Here is a 19,346-nt window from a genome sequence, read left to right on the forward strand (position 1 = left end):
GCCGACTTTACAACCTTTATTATATTGTTCAACTGCGAACACAACATGCGGCGTTTCACCAGATTTGTAACGTCAGTAAGTTATAAACTTACACCAACACAAGAGAATACATCACTGTTTCTAAATATGCAAATTGTTGTTTAAATTAAAGTTTAAAAGTTAGTACGTTTTGATGTTCATGTTCAAGAAATCACAGTGGCTGTAGCATTTCTATCGTAAACAAGAGGCCAAATATTAAAGATTAAGTGGATATTTGAATTAAATGTTGTTTGGCTAGTATTGAACATGGATTTGATTATGCTGTAAAGTGTAAAAACAAACAACAATCCCCAGGCCGCCGGCGCCCTCTGCAGGCGCTTGTTATAATACATGATGTACATAAGCTGATTATATTTCATTATTTATTTTAGCAGTGTTGATCATTAAAACCATTTGATTACTTGCTTTTGATACTTTCTTTGAACCAATTAATTATATATGCATTTCACTTAGGTCTGTTTTTATCACCACAAAAAAAAATCAGATTAATTGATTAATCTTCAAAATAATCAACTGATTACTTGATTACCATAATAATCGTTAGTGACAGCCCTACTAATTACTGACTTAGTTCATTTAGCAGCGTTAGGGCTCTATGATTTCTGTAATGCAGAAAATACGGACGGAATCACGGAATATTGTCATAAATTGTACAACACGAAATGTCACAGAATTTGGCAAATTGTGGATGAACAAATATGACAAAAAACAAAAATGTCAAAAAAATTTGAAGAAAAAAATTAATTTGGGAAAACACAATATAAACAAATATAAAACCTAATAATAATAAAATGTTGGGAAAATGCTACTGGAATTTTAATTTTTAGACCCAATTTCAGAAAAAACCCCTAAAGAAAACACTTAACACATCTGTCTTTAGGTCCATCAGGATCTCAGTGAAAACACGGTGAAGGGCGATGGGACTGAGCGCGTGTCAGCTGACCTGGAGCTGTGAATGTGTGTGAGCGCAGCAGCTAAAAATACAGCCGACCAGGAACGACAAACGTGTAAAGTCTGATTCTCTCTCTGAGACACTAGGGACCTGACCAGCCGGCTCACCGCGAAGACAAAACAAGACCTGTGTGCATGTGCGCATCTGTCTATGTCAACACAAATATGTGCCATTTCCACAGGAATACAGTTTCTTGCATCATATACAGCAGAAAAATCCACATTAACGGCCATATGTGCTCGTCTTCAACACACAATCAGGCATCATTGCTTAAGCATTAGCCACAAATCAGTATTTATCACTGGTGTTCTGTGGTTTGCACATTTTAATTTAAACTAATTTTAATTCTACTTTCTCGCATTCAATGCAATGCACCCTGTTTGTAAAAGCAAATATGTTCAGCTAAACAAGGTCGTTGCATTACACTGTGTGTCATTGTATTTTTCTGGGCTTTATATCTGCGAGTGCAATTCAAACCTGATGAAGCAGAACACACAAAATACATTTACTTATTGGAATGAAGTGAAAACATTAAGGAAAATGCACAAAAATAAATGTGGCTTCATTTAAATTGACTTATGTGAAAGATATGAACACGCTTGGTTGCATCTGTCATATTTGTTCTCCGGTTATGGATTAATATCTTCATTTTTGGTGTAGACGGGTCTCTAGGCAACTGAAGTAGAAGATCGCTGGATCATGAAGAACTGAGCCGTCTGGGTGTGTGTGTGTGTGTGTGTGTATTACAGACTGAGTATTCGATGAACAAATATTAAAGCAGACATAATGTGCCACAGTTGGTTAATGCTTTTATATGCAACAGAAAACACACTCACAAATGCACGAATCATCAAGTGTGTGTGTGTGTGTGTGTGTGTTTAAAACCCCTCAGATTCAGCCATCAGTTAAAGCCGGATGGGATGTTTGGGAATGAGATTTCTGCATGTCACACTGTCTGCAGGGATTCAGTGTCTCTTCACTTTCCCAACAGGCTTTTCAATCAATAAGACATTGACAGAATGTCTCTAATAATAGGGGGTCAAACATTGGGCAGAACTAATACTTACACACACAGTTCACAGCTCCTCCGGGTAAATACTGAGCTGTAAAGACTCAACTAAAGTTTAGGCACGTCCATGGATCGCTCTAATCCAATTTACACACCCCTAAACATCACATAAGAAGCGATGTGTGGTTTGGGCACTTTAATAGGAGTATTATTGATTTGACTGCACTGACACCATCAGACTGAACTGGACTGAGCTGATAATGATGACACTATAGTCTTCTGTAGAGCTGAATCGAACTTGATGAACTTCACGCAGTTATTGATCTGAACTGAATCAACATTGAAATGAACTGATCTGGGGTGTGTTTCCCGAAAGCATCGTTAGCAAACTATGGTCGCAAGTTCCATCGTTATCAGCAGTTCAACCGAAAATATCGTTCTGACGAACATTAGCAAACATCGCAGAGTTGTGTGTTTGGAGCGACAGATCTCGACCTGCGGTTAGAAGAAGAGTTTCTAGTTTGCATGACATGTGCACTCAATAAATCTTGATCTTGAGCCAAAATAAGCAAGCTGACGTTCAGCACAATCTATATATTTTATTTAGAATACATACAAATGTAATTTACATCTTTTAGTTTGTCAAGAGATTTAAAGTGTTGTTTTTGATGAGTGTGCGAACGTGATCTAGAACGAGTCTATAGCCGCGTTTCCATTACCCTTAAAATTGCGCAAATTGAAATTGCGAATTGAAAATACACCCAATGGAAACACGTAAATTTCGCAAAAACTCCCATTTATCGCAAAGAAGTTTTTTCGCTCGCATGAGGAGGTTTTTCAGGCAATTCGAAAAAGGAATATTTCGCAAAACTGCAATGGAAACAGTTTTTGCGCATTTACAGTCACCTGACGTAGACGACGTGGTGTGTTTGGACAGAATACGAGACAGAGCTCTTTATTAAATTCATAAAAGACAAAAGAATGACAGAAATACTGGATTCTAAACCACAAAGAAATGCCACAATCAAGACCTCGGAGCAGAAATGAGTGAGAAAACCCCAGAAACTCCTCATATGAGCCGCTCTCAGTATAAGGGTCTTTCCTTGACATTAATGCTTGGAGAACACATCTACGTTTCCTTCCATTAATAATAATAATAATGTCTAGTGCAGTGGCTGTGATATATCTACCCATGTCTGTTGCCATGATTTTTGGAATGATTATTGCGAGAGGAAAAAAATAACATTGTAGTCGTATAACATTGGTTAATGGAAACGCTGTCATTTCGCAATAGTTTTTTATTGATATTTAGAAAAAAATCGCAAAAGTTTTGCGCAAATCTGTAATGGAAACGTGCCTTATGATTGAATCTGGAAATAAAGCAAATAACTGAGAAAAATGAGAAATAGTCCTCAGATGTCATGTCCGTAATTTATAACAAAATGTCTAGTATTAATTCGATCTCAAACGATTCATTAAAAGAAGTTATTACTCCACCAAGTTCGTGACATCATAAACCAACATGGTTTAACGTCAAATTTGTGGCAATTTGGTTTCGGGAAACAGACGTGATTCGCTGGTTGACTTCTTCAGCGATGTGTCGTACTATAGTAGTGAAGCCGGAGTTACGGCGGTGTACGGGACACACACTCCTGATAAGCACTATTGTCTTTTTTAGCTGCTTTTCAACAGAATTTGTCTTATTTGAGGAAGTCTGCATCACTGATTCTTTTATTTTCCTGTTTATTATTGTGAAACAATCTGCATTATATAAAGCGCTATAAAAATAAAGGTGACTTGACTTAACGTGTCACTTCCTGTCTATGTGGGCAGTTCTTGTCTCAGTGCTGATAGTCAAACGTCCAGCTACTGGAGAATACAGAAGTTTTCCAGATAAAAAAAAAAAAAAACTCAAACTTTTTGAGTGATGGGACTGATTTGGTAGAGAGACACTGAGATCTGAGAGATTTGCATGAGATTTGCCTTGCAGCAGCTGAGAGTGAGAGTGACAGATGACACGTGTCGGTGGGATCGCGGTCGGTTCGGCGCGTTTCAGTGAGAAGGAGCGTATGATCATCACACCTGACGCTCGCTGTAACCCTCACCGCAGACCTGGGCTTCTCCGAGGTCATTTCCATATTCAAATGAGCTGCAGGAGGGGGATTTGCATACAGCAACAAACGGCTGTTTAATTCATTATTAAAGCAGAGGGAGAAAAGTGACGCTCTGAGCCAAAACAGGGATGGATAGATAGATAGAACGATAGATAGATAGATAGATAGATAGATAGATAGATAGATAGATAGATAGATAGATAGAGACGATAGATAGATAGATAGATAGATGATAGATAGATAGATAGATAGATAGATAGATAGATAGATAGATAGATAGAAAGATAGATAGATAGATAGATAGATAGATAGATAGATAGATAGATAGACAGATAGATAGACAGATAGAACAATAGAACGATAGATAGATAGATAGATAGATAGATAGATAGATAGACAGATAGAACGATAGATAGATAGATAGATAGATAGATAGATAGATAGATAGATAGACAGATAGATAGACAGATAGAACAATAGAACGATAGATAGATAGATAGATAGATAGATAGATAGATAGATAGATAGATAGATAGATAGATAGACAGATAGAACGATAGAACGATAGAACGATAGATAGATAGATAGATAGATAGATAGATAGATGATAGAACGATAGAACGATAGAACGATAGATAGAACGATAGATAGATAGATAGATAGATAGATAGATAGATAGACAGATAGACAGATAGAACGATAGATAGACAGATAGATAGATAGATAGATAGATAGATAGATAGATAGACAGATAGACAGATAGAACGATAGATAGATAGATAGATAGATAGATAGATAGATAGACGATAGATAGAGACGATAGATAGATAGATAGATAGATAGATAGATAGATAGATAGATAGATAGATAGATAGATAGATAGATAGATAGACAGATAGAACGATAGATAGATAGATAGATAGATAGATAGATAGATAGATAGATAGATAGATAGATAGATAGATAGATAGATAGATGATAGAACGATAGAACGATAGATAGAACGATAGATAGATAGATAGATAGATAGATAGATAGATAGATAGATAGACAGATAGACAGATAGAACGATAGATAGAACGATAGATAGATAGATAGATAGATAGATAGATAGATAGATAGATAGATAGACAGATAGATAGATAGAACGATAGATAGATAGATAGATAGGCAGACAGACAGATAGATAGATAGATAGATGATAGATAGATAGAAAGATAGATAGAACGATAGATAGATAGATAGATAGAACGATAGATAGAACGATAGATAGAACGATAGATAGATAGATAGATAGATAGATAGATAGATAGATAGATAGATAGAACGATAGATAGAACGATAGAACGATAGATAGATAGATAGAACGATAGATAGATAGAACGATAGATAGAACGATAGATAGATAGATAGATAGATAGATAGATAGATAGATAGATAGATAGATTGATTTAAAAACTCTTACAGTATCTGTATAGTATCTGAAAACACAGAACCACAATATTATGATTTTTTGTTCATGTTTTAATTTAAGTTTTATATATTGAACTGACTACAGACATTTTAAAGGTGCATTGTGTAATTTTTAGGAGGATCTGCTGACATAAATGCAATATAATATTCATAACTATGTTTTCAGTGGTGTATAAAGACCATACATAATAAATCATTATGTTTTTATTAGCTTAGAATGAGTCATTTCTCTCTACACACACCGCGGCTCCGCTTACATCCACATGTTTCTACGGACAAACGTGTTTCGTTACTATTGTTGTTCTTCGTGTAAAGAAGCTTCAGCTAAAGTCAGCGAATAAAACACTGACACAATGATGAACAGGTAACAATAATATTCACAATAATATCGTTTTACTGAATAATTAAGTAAACATAATTTCTAAATGTGTCTTTGTAAAGAAACCTCATTGATTAACTGACTACTCTCTGCTGTCTCAGACGACGACATCACTTCCTGTCGGCCACCATAACTTCTGTTGGGTGCAGTTTGCAACCTCACCACTAGATGATGCTAAAACCTACACACTGCACCTTTAAATAAACCAGAAATAAAAAGAAGAACACGTCAGTAGTGTGAAGTTACAAACTGTGCTTTTGGTTCACATCAACACCGCCTTACAAATGTGAGAGAAAAACGAAACTTGTATTTACTAACATGAACTAACAATGAGCAATACATTTGTTGCAGTTTTTATTAATCTTTTTTAATGTTAGCTAATAAAAATACAGCTGTTCATTGTTTGTTCCTGTTAGTTCACAGTGCATTAACCATACCTGTCAAGTATCCCGTTTTGGCCGGGAAAGTCCCGTATTTTACCCTTCTTTCCCGCCGTCCTCCCGTATTAGTATTTTCCCGTAAATCTCCCGGTTTTTAACCTGCGTTATAAAAAATAATAATAGGCTACCCCGGGCCCGGGCGGAGTAAAAAAAAAAAAAAAAAAAATTCCTAATCTGAGTCTGTCAGTAGCCTCGCGATAACTGCCACCTGCAGTAGCCTACTACAGGTACCCTAGGTGGCAGCTGTCGCGAGGTTAGTGTGTGAGGTCAGATGATGAGTGACAACCCTTACAGTCTATGGTGACAACGCGGGGAAAAACAGAAAGAAAAAAAAGAGACGGATGACGGACGCTACTACAGAGACGGAAGGCACGCACAGTATTTGTAGTGTTCTCTGTACCTATTGTCCTGTGCATTGTTCATAATAAAGTTCGTAAAAAAAATAAAATAAAAAAAAACGGAATTGGGCACTCCTGCCAAAAAACCAAAACCCTCATGTAAATACCGCGAATGCAAAGTCTGCAACAAATTTGTACAATAACTCACTAAAAGAGTAAAGAAAAGTTATGTGAAATGAAAAGAAAAACTAAAAGAAAAGCAATATGAAATGAGACCGTGTGGAATGAAAATAAAATGTAAATGTAAAGACAAGCAATGATAAATGAACAGAAAATATGCAAATAAGCCTTTAAATAAATGCTCTTCATATACAGGGAAATTTCCCTTATTTTCAAATCCAAAACTTGACAGGTATGGCATTAACTAATGTTTGATTTTTGATTTTACTAATGTATTAGTGAATGTTTTAAATGAACATTAACTAAGATTAATAAATGCTTTAGAAGTGTTGTTCATTCTTAGTTCATGTTAACTAATAAACCTTATTCTAAAGTGTTACCGACATTTTAAATAAACCATAAAGAAAATGCAAACACGTCAGTTACAACCTGTGCTTTTGGTTCACATCCCTTCACAAATCTGAGAGAAAAACGAAACTTGTAGAAGAAACGTGACATGAAAGTCAAAGAGGGAATGGCTTTTCTTTTTGGGAATGGTAAATGTCAGGAGAAAGACCCAGGAGAGGCTACGGCTCATTTCCATGGATGCACACGTCTGTTGTCAGAGCGAACACACTCTGGACCACATGTCAGCATTTCTTCGGCATGTTTCTCCAATAGTGGCACAGAAAATGCTTTTGTCAGCCGTTCAAGACTCACAATAGCCCGTGAACAAACCTCTTCCTCAGCCGGCGGATGCCGACGGCCAAACACCATCAATAACTACAACTGCCAAACCGAATCAGTTTAGCAGAGACAGACGAGGTCTTGAACAAATATGACTGTCATGGCAGCTAAAAAATTGGCAGGTACAAAATAAATAATATTAACGCTAAAATAACGCCTAAATAGCAATGTGAATACTGATTTTATTTTATTTTATTGAGAACATTATAGAAAGAAAGAAAGAAAGAAAGAAAGAAAGAAAGAAAGAAAAGGTACAAGACTAATCAGAATAAATCACATATCAAAGGAAAAGGTTAAAAGACTTACATATTTCAGCTGTTTTTAAAGCCTTCTGGTTGCACGAGTTAGAGAAAGTCCCAGAGTTAATGTTGGACTTCAGCAAGCAAAACAAAAAAAGTGGATTCTGACCTGAAAATTTACATTTATGTAAATAAAAGTTTGTTAACAAGTAAATTTTGTTTTTGAGTAAATGCTCTATTTTCCAATTAACAATTCCAAACAAAACATTTTCCCGTGAATACTGATTAACTAGCAGTTCATGTGGCCAATGTGACATCAGCATTTTTTGGATGAAAAAAAAAACATATTTTGATGAAAGATTATTTCATTATATTTTCCCCTTTTAGAAAAACGTGCACTAATGAATCATTCCCAATCCCAATAATACCAGGAACTTGTATTAAACTGTCAAGTTGACAGCCAGATACAATCAATAATTACAATTACGCCACAATAAATGAAAACGAGCGATGCACAGAGAGAGTCTGCTAATCAAATATTGCTTGGCTCATAACGGAGAAGATTCCTGCCAAGAGTCTGGCGTGAACACGGAGGAATCCTCACGGAGACACAGGACAGGTGCCGATGATAAACAACAGCACCAGAGGAAATGAAAGAGGATATTTTTAAGATGGCTATAACATGACATGTAAGGGATAATATAGAGCGAGGCGGTTGTTATAGCGAATACACCCCCGACAGGCTGATGAGGACCCCGACGCGAAGCGGAGCCTGAAGGGGTTGTATTCGCTATAACAACCGCCTCGCTCTACATTATCTCGCTTATTACATGGCTACCTACCAAATAAATCAATAATTTGACACAAAATATTGATTTAAAAAGGAGTTTATTGATTTAAAAATGATTGTATTGCTTCCGCTAAAGAAAATATTCCGTTCCATCTCTACGGTTAGAATCCTGTGTCCATAGCAACGCTCTGTTTATCATGGCAACGGTGTGTTATACTTATCAGCGGCTGTTATCAAGAAATAACACACCGCACTCTACATTAGAATTCAACCAAGCCATGTAATAAATAGCCTATAACACACTCTCACACACTTATTTTTAGCTTTGTTGGGAGGAGTAAAATTTACATAATGTGGTTTCAACAACCAGATGCATTTACACTTGTCCAGTTTCGTCTGTAACGCGCCTCAGATCTCCTCCTGAAGTGGTTTGAGCGATCGGATGTAAATGCGTCTCGATTGTGTTTCGGAGGGCGTTTACACCTGGTCTCTTCACGATCGGATCGCTATCAGATCTCAGAAAACACATGAAGAGGCCAGGAGTAAACAGGCCCTATGTAACGCAGGACCCTTTGATTACCGGTGAACGTGATTTCACCAAGTACCACATGTTCCTGGATCAACATCTTTGTCCAATCAACCAATAAGATTTGAGGGACAAGTTTTACAGTTTATGTCAAGTTTAGGCTTAGACCCAGGGTGAGGTGCTTCAACATCAGTGTTATTCACCTCTCATTTCCCTCTGATTTTAGGGAAAAGGTATGGGTAGGGTTAGGTTTAGGGGTAGGGATCGGGTAAGGACTACATTTTGGGACAGGAATGTTATTCCAGGATCAACAAAATATGTTGATCCAGGAACATGTCTTACTTGGCAAAATCACGATGACCTTTGATTTCCATGATGTGTAAAACGCCAAAGACATTCTTTTTGAGTACAAAAACTACTAAAACATAATCCAGAAACACTAAAATAGAAAGAAAAAACAAATTGGGTGAAAAAAATTAAACAGATTTCATAGGACCGTACATCCGGGTGTGTGCCACAGGAAATATTCTGCTGTGCCCTTGTTAACCCAGCAGCCTCTCACACGTCAGCTCTCCTCACTCTCACTCGCTCTCTCTGGTGCTCATGGGTAACGCACCCGAGCCGGGTTTAAAACTCAGAGTGATTGATTAAGTGCCGGTCAGATCAGCGACGGACAATAGAGAGCAGGAAAGGGCAATCCATCACCACGAAGGCTGATGCCAACGCGAAGCACAGCAGATAAATGAGCGCACCGACGCGAGGAAAGAGGAGATGAAGAAACGAGTTCCTCCGGCAGATCCTTCGCTCGTCACGGGAGGATCGGAATCCCCGTTTCTGGAGCAACATGGATTTTCCACCTGAACTATACATGAGAATCAAAGTGTGTGTCGTCATCAAGGCCTGATTCTAGATTCTGTTTGCGTGTGTGTGTGTGTTGGGAGGGGGGAGGAGGCATATGTATGTGTGTGTGTGTGTGTGTGTGTGTGATGGAGGGACGGATGCATATATGTGTGTGTGTGTGTGTGTGTGTGTGTGTGTGTGTGTGTGTGTGTGTTGGGGGGCGGATGCATGTGTGTGTGTGTGTGTGTGTGTGTGCTTCAGATAAATGAGAGCTTTCATCATCGAGTCAGTATCTATCAGAAGACAGAAATAAAAGGGAGTATAAACACTATATCAGAAAAATAAGGAATTAAGCGATTCTGGTTCCGACTCCGACTACAGCTCTGTCAACAAATCTTTCCGTAATTTTTGGACAATTCTTATTGCATTTACTATCAGAAAGCATGTTGTCAAATTAGACAATTTCAGATTCTAACAGAACAATACTAATAAATCAGAAGGAAATTTCAAGAATATTTCTAGTATTCCTGGAAAAAAAATGGTTATCCTTTCACATCTATTGCTTATTCTGAACCGGCACTTAAATTACATCCTTCATTTTGGTGTCTGTCCGCAAACAAAAGCAAAGTCATTCCAGAATCATTAACAAAAGAAAAACATTTTGTCATCATAATGTTTGTCTACTTGGCAAACAAAGGCTGTTTGCTGCAAATTATGGATTCTGACTGGATGGAAAAAACGTTTCAGGCAATTCAGAGCAAATACTTAAACCAGATATATTGGATATATATAAGAGTATCAAGACATTTAGGTAAAAAAAAAAATTACTTAAGGGCTGAAAAGAGCTATAAAGCGCTGTACAGACATAATATATATTTTATCATTTTAGCCATAAGGCTTGACAGACTAATATTATATATAAGTCCACTTTCTGATCACATCAGAGCAGTGGTTCTCAATCAGGGGGTCATATTATATTATTATATTAAAATCCCCCTGAGGTGAAAATCCAGCTTTTAATGTAGTTTATGTGTCTATGTGGTGTTTTTAATCTGCTTTAAGACAATCCATGTGTAAATTCATAAGTCGACTCCATTGCTGAGTATTTCCTCCTTAAAACTGCAGTGAACCAAAGACAGTCTCAAAAACACGCTTTGAAATCGCTGGTGTTTCTGACGTCACAAACTACCTTGTAACCAATCAGATCAACGTGTGATCGTCAACCAGTGGATCTCTGAGCTGAGTGAGTGAGTGGAGGCGGGGCTCATTTGCATATTCATAGAACCGCAAATACTAAATGAGGCGAGGGTGTCGAGTTACATTCAAGATATTTTAAGGCATGAAGAAAAAAAAAAAATTTTTAAATATGTAATTTTGGTGATCAAAGATGAGTTTTAAGGGATAACATTTTTGACTACAGGGGGACGTTAAAAATAATCTTAATTAAACACAAAGTACATCATTACATAATTTATTGTTTCCCTTTAAAACTATTGTTTTGTCATAATTAAGGAAGATACAGAAGGAAATTCAAATATTGTTATACAGTAGGGGGAACCGCTGCATTAGATTCATTAGTAACCGCTAAACTGCATTACATAACGAGGTATGCTAATGTCTCAGACCAGCGCAGGTCAGGAGGCTACGAGATGAACACCAAACACACAGCCCAACACATAAACAGTGGAAACTATGATTGCTAGTGTGATGCTGTGCAGAAGAGACGTCAACCATCGGCTGAGAGCAAACATCTGCTGTCGAGAAAACACTCCAGATCGAAACACATCACATGTGTGTGTGTGTGTGATTTCACTGCACAAACCTGCACTGGAGTCCCTAACCAGAACCAGCCCAATCCAGCCTAACCAGGAGCTCATTTGCATAATTCCTTCAGTAAATTGGTTGCTAAAACAATACAGACATCAAATAAACAACAGCACCTGCAGGAGCAACTCCTCCAACCCTTCCTCTTTCTCTCAGCTATCCTGATCTCTCACACATCATTCTGTAAAGCCAAAGAAAACCTCCTTGTGGCCGTTGAACAGTTGGAGTTAATCACACCCGGATAATCATTCTAATATGATCAAGAAACATTTCTCATTATTATCAATGTTGAAAACAGTTGTGTACATTTTTATTTCAGGATTCTTTGATAATTAGAAAGTTCAAAAGAACAGCATTTATCTGAAATAGAAGTTTTTGTAACATTAAACACTAACGTTCAAAAGTTTGGGTCAGTAAGAATTTTTTTTGGGGGGGGGGGATAAAATGAATCAATACTTTTATTCATCAAGGATGAATTAAACTGATCAAAAGTGACAGTAAAGACATTTATAATGTTACAAAAGATTCTATTTCAGATAAATGCTGTTCTTTTGAACTTTCTATTCATCACAGAATCCTCAAACAAAATTGTACACAACTGTTTTCAACATTGATAATAATCATAAATGTTTTTTGATCATCAAATCATCATATTAGAGTGATTTCTGAAGGATCATGTGACACTGAAGACTGGAGTAATGATGCTGAAAATTCAGCTTTGATCACAGGAATAAATTACACTTTACTATATATTCACATAGAAAACAGTTATTCTAAAATTGTCATAATATTTCACAATATTACTGTTTTTTTTGTTTTGTTTTCTTATCAAATAAATGCAGCCTTGATGAGTAGAAGAGACTTCTTTTAAAAACATTAAAAATCTTACCGATTACAAAACTTTTGACTGGTGGTCAAACAAACCAAGCCGAGATACTTTTTGCGAGGTTTGATTTCTCAGATTCCCACTGAAGCCTTTTCAAGGTCCAGCCGGTTTTTAAAGCAAAAGATGCATGAAAACTACAAACGTTACAAACAACTCAAGGCCATGTTTTGCATTAAACCTTTTCCTGTACCAACACAATAAAAGCACTCAGCAAAATATCATCTAGGCTAATTATCGTTATTGAGAAAATCCCAGAAAATTTCGAGATATAATTTTTTCTCCATATCGCACACCCCTCATGGACACTATAAACCTAGTTCAAAACTACTATCAGATCCAACAGCAAACAATATAAACAACTCAAGGCCATCTGTCTTCACATGCTTTATATAGCATGTTAAAAATGTCACTTTTTGAAGGTGAGCAAAAACGCACACTTTAAATGTGTCCCTTTAAATGCAAATGAGCTGCTGCTCCCGGCACAGGGGGCGGAGCTTCAACAGCTTGTGTCCTGAAAATTTCAAAAACTTTTATGTTCAAACCGGAGTCAGACGATGATGGAGAGACTCAAGAAGAAGTGACAACATGTAGAAGCATTTCTGAAGGGTTAGTTGGTGAATTTATGTTGCTTATGTGTAGTTATCTTCTAGTCATTGATTAGACAAGTTTTGATAATCTATAAATAGCGTCCCGGGGGCGGGGTTTATGTAAATTTTAGGGTTGGTGATGTCACTAACCCGGGAGGAATGTGGTGTAGTCTCTACCAGCCGTTTGTTGTAGTCCTTAAAAAGCGATTTCTTTAAAATCATATATCTCCCTTTGCTTTGAGCTTTGCAGATGTTGTTTATGCTCAAACAGCAACATTACTAACTAACTAACTAAAGTTAGAAAAGTGGAATCATATTCAACCACCCCTTTAAATCTTTCCTGCTGAGAGCCTCAGCCTGCAAAATAAGCAGAAACATGAAAAATCGATCCAAAACTTTTGACTGGTAGTGTGTGACACAAAACAAGCCGAGTTGCTTTTCGCAAGGATTGATTTCTCCAGCACTGAAGCCTTTTCAAGGTCCAGCAGGCTTTTAAAGCAAAAGATGCATGAAAACTACAGACGTAGTTCAAAACTACGAGATCCAATAGCAAACAAAACAAACAACTCAAGGCCATACTTTGCATTAACCCTTTCCTGAGGAGAGCCTCGGCCTGAAGCGTTCGCTGTCGAAGAGCAACATTCTCAACACTCGCACACCCTGAGGATTAATAAGTGTGTGTGTTTGTCCTACCGTCTTTCCTATAGAGCGCGATCTCCACCTTCCTCTCCTCGGACCCGAGCAGCGCTTGAGCCATCTGAGCGATGGCCAGCCGGCGTGTGTGTGTGCCGTAGAGGAAGCTGCAGGTGCAGGGCTTCTGCATGATCTCCGCCCTCGTGTAGCCGCACATGTGACAGAAGCCATCGTTGCAGAAGATGATGGCGCAGTTCTCCACACGCGCATTCGCTATGATGAACTTCCTACCTGTGAGAGAGATGAGACACACACTCTTGAGTCTGGTGTGAATCATGGGACAGTTAGTGTTTGGTTGGCAAAATGTACTTGGTTTAATTTGGTGCCTAGCTTGTGAAGTCTGGACCTCTTTTCAGTTTATTCTGAGAAATTACAACAAACATTCTTAGCATATCTATAGATAGATACATAGATAGATGTGTGAGTGAGTGAGTGAGTGTGTGTGTGTGTGAGTAAGTGTCATTGTGTCAGTGTGAGTGAGTGTGTGTGTAAGTGTCATTGTGTCAGTGTGAGTGAGTGTGTGTGTGTGTGTGTGTGTTTGTGTGTGTGTGTGTGAGTGTGTGTGTGCACATGTGCGAGTGAGTGAGTGAGTGAGTGAGTGAGTGTGTGCACTTGTGCGAGCGGGTGAGTGAGTGTGTGTGTGTGTGTGTGTGTGTGTGTGTGTGTGTGTGTGTACGTGTGCGAGCGGGTGAGTGAGTGTGTGTGTGTGTGCACGTGTGCGAGCGGGTGAGTGAGTGTGTGTGTGCGAGCGGGTGAGTGAGTGTGTGTGTGTGTGTGTGTACGTGTGCGAGCGGGTGAGTGTGTGTGTGTGTGTGTGTGAATGTATGTGTATATGTATTTAACTGGAAAACAAAGACACATCATCTGTCATTCCATCTTTACTGATTCGTATGTGGTTTTCACTAAAGCCACTCAAGTCATTTCTGCAACTTCAACGAAACCTCATCTATATTAGCCAGCCAAATAACATTATCCTGGCGACAAATCAACAGGAGTAATGTAGAAAACACCACAGAAAACCAACAGTAAAGGCATAAAAATGATGTATCAGATATACAAATGTTTTACAAGCATCACTGGAAGATCGAAGTCAAAACTACAGAACATCTGCTGCTCGACTCGGGCTACACGCTGTATCACTGGGACAGATGCATGTGTGTGTACAGTGTGTGACGGACACACAGGGATGACCTTCACACGACGCGTCACACCGCTTAAATCACTCGCTGAGACTCGCTGGGCTGAAGAGACACTGCAATAAGGGTTTGACGGATGGCTTGAGCTGAAGCACAGAGAGTCTGAAGAGCTCTCGGCCGCCTCACTGTCCTGACGTCCTGGAGACTTCTGTCATCTCTCCTGACACACACCGACTGCACACACACACCGACTGCACACACACACTGACTGCACACACACACACACACACACCGACTGCACACACACACACACACACCGACTGCACACACACACCCACCGACTGCACACACACACACACCGACTGCGCACACACACACACACACACCCACCGACTGCACACACACACACCGACTACACACACACACCGACTGCACACACACACACACCGACTGCACACACACACACCGACTGCACACACACACACCGACTGCACACACACACACACCGACTGCACACACACTCCGGGAAACAGAGACACTTCTCATCAGAAAGTGAAGTCAGCAATGTTAAATTAAACCCATGGAGTTTCATTTCATTCTGCAAGAGTTAAACTGAGGATGTTTGAGCTACGAGGAAGAGAAAGAAAACAAATCTAGGGTGAATCTTGCGCCCCCCCCCCAAAAAAAACCCCAAAAAAACATAATAATAATAATAATATATATATATATATATATATTATTTTTTTTTAATTATATATAATTTTTGCATAAAATATTATGCACAAATTACTGTATAAAAAATATGTTTTATTTTTTATACAGTAATCTGTGCACAATATTTTATATCCAATATGAATATTTATAATACAACATATTTATAATATAAACATATAAATAAGATAAAAATATAATAAATATGTAATATTTATTTATTTTAATTTGACATATTTTTCTTGGGGTAATTTGTGCATAATATCTTAATAATATATTAATATACATCTTAATAATAAATTAAGCCTTTTTTGCATCGTGGTGTTATTTTCATGACAATCAAAGCACATTTCCCCTTCAAATGCACTAATTTCTTTAATTCACAAGACAATAATAATAGCACATTTTTAAAATTGTAAATATTTTGTAAAGTATGTAATCATGTAATATTGTATTTTAATATTATGTATTTAGTTGCATGTCAAGCTAGTTTCTTCAATGATAATTTTTCATGATGACGTTATAAGTGCGTATATTAAATATGCTTTTCCCGAAACAGGAAGTATAGAGATAAGAGATTGTCAGGTGCTGAGATCACAGTCAGTGATGCATCAGTTCTGGACCGCAGCCATAATCGCTTCATCTCAGCAGCCTGAGAGTGTCATGCTAAACTGGAAAACTCCCATATTTGTAATTTCCATCCCATATTTGGGTTCCTCACAAACCCGTCAGTGATAAATCTTGTTCAAGGACTCTAAGGAGAGCCGTCGGCCCTGGACGCTCTCTTCAAACTTCACTCACCGTCCGTAATGGACTTCTGTTGTGTCTCTACAACCTACAGTTACAGAGCAGCGTTACGGTAACAGAGGCCATTTACATACAGAAGTCTTAAAGGTATGTTTAAAACGGTGCGATTAATTCTGAGTGTCGAAGAGTATTTTCCCACTAGAAATACTCGAGGCCTTCAGGGATTTGCAAGGGAATGGCAGTGGATGCAAGGCAACAGAACTGGGTTAGATTTTAATCTTTAGTTCTGTGCATATGCAAGAAAGAAAAGACTAATTACAACTCAGTATGCAAATTAATAATTGAAAGGCCAATTTGAAAATAAACACATGAAAGAATATCAACTACACTTACAGAATATAAATATTAATTATTTATGATTTAACATTCAATCAATGTTTATTTAATGAGTTTGTAAATAAAAGTCTTAAATTTCTTTAAAAGTAGGCTAAATGGTTTATAAATAAAATGACACACAATATTTGAAATTATCAGGCCAGTGTTTAGTATCTTTTATAGTTTTTATTAAAATTTTGAATTCATTTTTATTTTTAAATTTTCTGTTTTAATTTTAATTTTAGGTAATATTTGTTGTGTTTTTGTCCATTTTTATTAGATTTTTTAAAAAAACTTTTTATTTCAGTTTAGTTTTAGTTATTTTAGTTCATCAAATTAAACTAAGAGAAGATTGGCAACTAGCTGAAATGAAACATAATTTTTATGTATTTTATTTATTTCAGTTAGCACTTACTTTTGTATGGTTTTAGTTTTCATTTAAATTTTATTAAAATTTCCCCTGTAGTCACTCATTTTATCCTTAAAACTCATCTTTGATCACCAAAATTACATATTTAAATGTTTTTTTCTTGAGAAAAAATTCTTCATGCCTTAAAATATCTTGAATGTAACTCGACACCCTTGCCTCATTTAGTATGTGCGGTTCTATGAATATGCAAATGAGCCCCGCCTCCACTCACTCACTCAGCTCAGAGATCCACTGGTTGACGATCACACGTTGATCTGATTGGTTACAAGGTAGTTTGTGACGTCAGAAACACCAGCGATTTCAAAGCGTGTTTTTGAGGCTGTCTTTGGTTCACTGCAGTTTTAAGGAGGAAATACTCAGCAATGGAGTCGACTTATGAATTTACACATGGTTTGTCTTAAAGCATATTAAAAACACCACATAGACACATAAACAACATTAAAAGCTGGATTTTCACCACAGGGGGACTTTAACTGTAATAACCCTAGTTCGGGCTGAACTACAGAGAATTGCGTAGAAAACAAATGTGACGAAGAGTACAACGAACTAAGAGTCATTTCAAAACAGCACCACCTTAAAAACACTAACAATTGAATGTGTTAGCATATGGCGCCTTAAATGACACGTATATCTGTCTCTCGTGAAGGGAAATCTTTAAACAGCTGTACTGCTCTTGCAGGGCTGGCCATTAGGTGATTAGTACGACAGCAGCGCATTATTGACGCACTCCGACACGCTCCTCCAGGCAACAGAGAAAACAATCACAACTGGAGCTGGTCCTGTTTCTGCTCAACACACAACACACAACACACACACACTGTCTCCGTCCTGCTCTCAGTCCATCTGTCTCTCTGAAATGAGAACATTTACAGGTCATTAATATTTCTTATTTCATTCATACTTCTCAGAGGCCATAACTTCAGCATTGCGGTTTCCCTTCCCCTTATAGACACATAAAAACTCAACATGTGCGGTTCATAAACCGTTCCACTCAATATATCCGCTAGATAAAGGCAGAGGCAAGATAGACATTTCAAATGAGCCATTAGATGTCACATTACTGACAAACACATAAAGCGGACAAATTTCCCTCCATTTGCACATAATGCTGTAGATTTTATCCCAGCACTCAATCTGAAAAATCAATGTCTCTCCTCCTGAGAGGAACCAGAACCTCCTGTCAATCAACGACGGGCGTTTGTGGTTCTGCTAGCCCAACGTTAAGCGCTTGAATCGCTAAACGAACACAATAGTGACTTGTTTAATTGTGCTCTTGGTTTGATGATGATAAATGACAATAATCAGCCTAATGGAGGATCAAAGATTGAAAATGGAACGTTTGTCAAATAGAAGTTAATATGCAAATTATGCTATGAAAATGTAAATATATTTAAATTAATACTAATATAAGTTAATATGTGCATTATGTAAAATATTAAATAAGTAGCATATAAAAATAAATTAGGGATGCACCGATATGAAAATGTTGGCCGATAACGATAACCGATAATTCTTTATATTTGAAAGCTGATAACCGATATATTGACTGATAAATCTAAATCCAAGTTTTTATATAATTTTTGAGAGCCTGATTACAGAAACTAAAGTCAAATTTTTTTATTGGGCCGATAACGATAACTTTAAAAATGAACATATATCGACCGATACCGATATGGTGGCCGATATATCGTGCAAGCCCTAAAAACAATAAAATCTTTAAATGTTTATATTTAAAATAGCAAATTATGTTTTAAAATCATTTCGAAATCTAAACGGAATCATTAGACATTTGTTAATGTGATGACAGATATTATCTATTAGTCATATACATTTATACAAAGTATAGCAGAGCAAAATAAAAAAGCAACTAGAGAGTTAGTAAATCACCCAGAAAATCTGAGCAGAATTTCCC

The 19,346-nt window shown here is 37.3% G+C and overlaps 1 protein-coding gene across 2 annotated transcripts in view; it reads right to left on the reverse strand.

Moving 5' to 3' along the window:
- The window catches only part of kcnh2b (potassium voltage-gated channel, subfamily H (eag-related), member 2b), a 194,459-nt gene that overhangs the window by 165,729 nt on the left and 9,384 nt on the right, over window positions 1-19,346 (reverse strand). For both annotated transcript variants that reach the window (XM_084103525.1, XM_084103524.1), the window contains exon 2: window positions 14,036-14,266. In XM_084103525.1, coding sequence (XP_083959651.1) covers window positions 14,036-14,266 — 231 coding nt within the window. The remainder of the gene's footprint in view (window positions 1-14,035; window positions 14,267-19,346) is intronic.

This window comes from Abramis brama (assembly GCF_963993115.1).
Source record: "Abramis brama genome assembly, chromosome: 24".
NCBI lineage: Eukaryota > Metazoa > Chordata > Actinopteri > Cypriniformes > Leuciscidae > Abramis > Abramis brama.